Here is a 3,963-nt window from a genome sequence, read left to right as displayed (position 1 = left end):
CACACACACACACACACATCCATCTGAGGATTTTTTTCTTTCCTGCTCAACTCATTTCAAGGTTACTACCCTTGGTTCCTTTACCTGCAAAAAATTGTATAAACCAACATAAATTTGGCTATGCACAGACATTTTGCCCCTTTTGACCAGAACACCTAAAATTTACACTGTCTTCAGATTAAGGTGAGTGTCCTCTGGAAGGCTGCCTGCTCATTCGTGAGCAGATCCAGAGAATTTAGTCCTACTACCTAATAAAGAGAGAGTTCCAGAGAAAGATACAACCACATAATAAAACCAACAGAGAACTGGAAATACTTACATGTAATATGTTGGATACAGCCCCTCAAAATACCAGCAATGTTTTTTGGCCTCTGTGCACTAGAAATAGAAGGAAGAAAAAAATCTGTCAGTAGTAAGTAACCTGCAAATTGCAAAAAGAAACAAGGAAGGATGAGGGGGTATAGCTTCAATAGGTGAATGCCAGGGGCTTGGGAGAACCAATGATAAGAGGGAGATCCATCCTCAACTGATATTGATTCCTTCAATTTTTCAAAGCAAAGAAATCATGGGAAAATATTATTTCTGTTATCATCTAGTCTTTCATATTTTTGAATAAACTCTGTGTGACTAATTCATCAGAAAAGTTACCATTCTTTTTAAATCATATGATACAATTCTTCAGACACCTAACGATGCTAAAAATAAAGTAACTCAAGTTTTCCATTTTCTCCCAATTTTCATTTTGGAAAAACATTTCCCATAGTCTTAAGATTTCCACATTTTGTATTTCAGAATATTCCAAAAGAATATTCAAATCATAGGTCACCCACCACAGATCTATGTCTGCCGACTCTGTAAGTCAGGATTCGCTCGCCAATATCTCTGGCCACCCCCTCTCATTCCCAGAATGAAAAAGAAGGAGAAGCAGAAACAATAGAGGCTACTCCAACCATGATTATTTTTTAATTCACAACTTGCTACCTCATGACTCAATTCACTGGCCCCTATCTATAAATAAAATCCTTGAAATTTTACAGTGCAAGTTACCAGCAACGAGAAAAGTGGGAAGAGAACAGAGACAACAAAGCTTTCTTGGGCAGGACAGGGGTGTGCAGCCAAAGCCTCAGGGAATGGGCTTCCTGGGACCTGGTTATGACTTCTCCCACCTTTCCCTTCCCCCAGCCCATCAGGTATACAGTAAGGCCCTCCTGCCAGTCTGCAGACAGTTGTACACAAGTTCAGAAAGAGACTCCCTTCCCCCCCAAACCAAACCTACAGTGGAATGAATGTGAGGGATTGGTAAGCGCAAATATCCTGTGCTATGCTGACTAAGTCAGGTGAGCTGTGGAAAGCATGAAAAAGCATTGTGATATTTTAAATATGGCTTAAGATGCTCAGAAACACTCAGACAACCTGAAGTGACCTCAATTTGTTTCTGGAAAATGACTTTAATTTAGAAAAGGTTAGCTTCTGTCCAGTTCAAAAAATGAAATTCAAAGAGTTAAAGTCAATTTATCTTGGTAAGGAACAGCAATTACAGGTCTCTGCCCAAATTATAATTCATTTCACTGAGTCTTCTGTTACAAACTGAGAAACCAAGTCTTTGTTCAGGTGGCATTTTAAATGTTTATTCCATCACCACCAGACACACACTCTCCTAGAACTTGACACTAAAGCTCTGAACAAGCAAGCAACAACCTCTGCCCTAACTTACCCACCACGTGCCCCATACCAGCCCCAAAGCTCAAGAACACCAGCCTGAAATGCTTTCTCTCCTGTCACACCACCCTCTCCTACAGGCACCTTGACTCTGGGTCAGTCCCACAGCCCTGGATGCAGGCCAGGACACTCAGACTACTGGGGTTTCCCTGCTATTCTGGAGTTCCTTATTCTGAAGCAGCCATTTGCTTGTTTAAGACCCTAGCACATCTCCCAACTGAAAGTAACAATAAAAATAGCATTAATGTATTGCCCTTTAGGAAGTATTTTTTCTTAGTATGTTAATATTAGAAATACTATTTTATAAATAAAGAAGATCAAGCCCCTAATGAATGTCTTGCTCAGTCAGTTTCTTTATGGTAGCAAAACAACACTGGGCATTGTTTCTCCTAGACTAATCAGCATCACCCTCAGGAACCTACCTGTCACCTCTAATTACCCCATAATGCCCCATGGCTACAAATGCAACAGGGGTGCCAGAGTGAGAATTCCAGAACGATTCCTATTCCATCATTAACAAAGGAGACTTCAAAGTAGCAGCACTGTTCCCCAAACTCCTTAACACTTGCTGCCAAAGTGGTGTGTGCATGCAGCTCTACAGAAGTATGAGCTACCACAGTGGAGGAGGCACAGAACTGGTACAAAGCACTACCCCCAGGCACTCAAGATTGGCATATAGAAAAGGATATTTAGTAACATCTGGAAACCTACTATGAATGCATTCCTCTTTATTCACTTATTTTTTTCTCCATGAATATGGAAATAAGGAGGACAACGTACAAAATGTTATTCTGCATGATGTTATTTCTAAGAGCAAATAGCCACCCATCACAGGTTGGGTTAAGTAAATGATGATACAGCTACACAACAGAGAATTTAGCCACTAACCAGAGGTTTCAAAATGGTGTGAGATGATTTCCAAGATGCAGTATTATCTTAAAATGTATGCAGAAGGCTATGTCCAATACACAAGTCATGGGCCTCCCTGGGGGCCTAGGGGTTAAGTCTCAGCACCATCACCACTATCTCTAGCCAGGAAACTGACCCACAGCAGACCTCTCCTGTCTTGGCCACTGCTCCCCTCCGCAGTGTATTTTAGGAGCTCTGCCTGTTCTACTCCCTGCTCTGTCTCTGGTGAATATTTTTACCCCCCACACCTCTGACCTAGACCCTGTTGTATGAATAAACAAATAAAATATTTTTTTTTAATTCACTAAAGACTATCATAGCATTACTGCATATAACATATGCTTGCTAGGAGCAACCGAGCAGCACAGAGGTTGAGAAACTCCTGCTTACAAGAAACTTATAAGGGGAATACGCTTCCCTGGTGCAACTCCTAGTGCCCTCAGACATCAGGGCACCAGCCATCCATTCTTCCTCTGAACTCCCCCCAAATTCCCTTTCTGGCATTTTTGCTGGGATACTCAGTAACTTTGCTGATGCCTACTGGTCACAGTCACTCTTGCTCACAGTTACAGCTACTGACCTTTTGCCATTTTTACTCAATACCAGGTATAAAGGTCAGCTTGCACAATGATTCATAAGGGTCTCATGATAAGATTTAAGATGAGATTCCCTGAGGCAAGAAGTGGAGAGAGAGATTCCTGGGGGAAACTACCCACATTGACGGCCCTGCTCTGTGAAGTAGCAGTTTAACAAGAAAGCAATAATTGAACTATTGAGTCCAATCCTCAAATTGAGGGTAAGTACCAGGATCCAGAGCAGAGCCACTACTAGAACCTTAAAGATGTGGTCAAAATGGCAATTTGTGAGGTATGAGTAGAGTAATTTCCAAAGTAATTCCAAACTGATGGTCTCTTAGCAGAGGCCTCGAGAGCAAGTAGATGGATATTATGGGGAACAGCAGAAAGATGACTCAGTGCTAGATTCAACTGGAAGAGGCACCAAAAATCTAGACAACTGGGTTCTAACCCCAACTGCCATGCTGCCATCAAGCAATGTCAGCCTCCTCATTTCAAAAATGAGACAGACTCATCCCCGGTATGAAAACGTGAGACTTGGAAAAGTCAAAATGTCTGACTAGATCAAAGTGCAGTTCACTGAATCCCACTGCCAGAGAGAGCAGCTCCATATCCCTACAGGGTATCTGAAAGCAAGTTTTCTTCATTCTCTTGAATAAATACTTCCAAAGCTTATTTAACTATGATCACCTGTCAACTAAGCAGAAGCAATGCTTATAAACCCTAAAGATTCTAGATAAATAACACTTTACACATTTGT

At 41.4% G+C, this 3,963-nt stretch overlaps 1 protein-coding gene across 1 annotated transcript in view; it reads right to left on the bottom strand.

The window, feature by feature from the left end:
• The window catches only part of VOPP1 (vesicular, overexpressed in cancer, prosurvival protein 1), a 95,324-nt gene that overhangs the window by 46,789 nt on the left and 44,572 nt on the right, over positions 1-3,963 (bottom strand). Inside the window, exon 2 of the mRNA XM_012733958.1 lies at positions 320-378. Coding sequence (XP_012589412.1) covers positions 320-378 — 59 coding nt within the window. The remainder of the gene's footprint in view (positions 1-319; positions 379-3,963) is intronic.

The sequence above is a fragment of the Condylura cristata genome, unplaced genomic scaffold, assembly GCF_000260355.1.
Source record: "Condylura cristata isolate star-nosed mole 26May11 unplaced genomic scaffold, ConCri1.0 scaffold00044, whole genome shotgun sequence".
NCBI lineage: Eukaryota > Metazoa > Chordata > Mammalia > Eulipotyphla > Talpidae > Condylura > Condylura cristata.
Note: the sequence above shows the minus strand (reverse complement) of the source record. Positions and strands in the feature narration are given on the sequence as shown.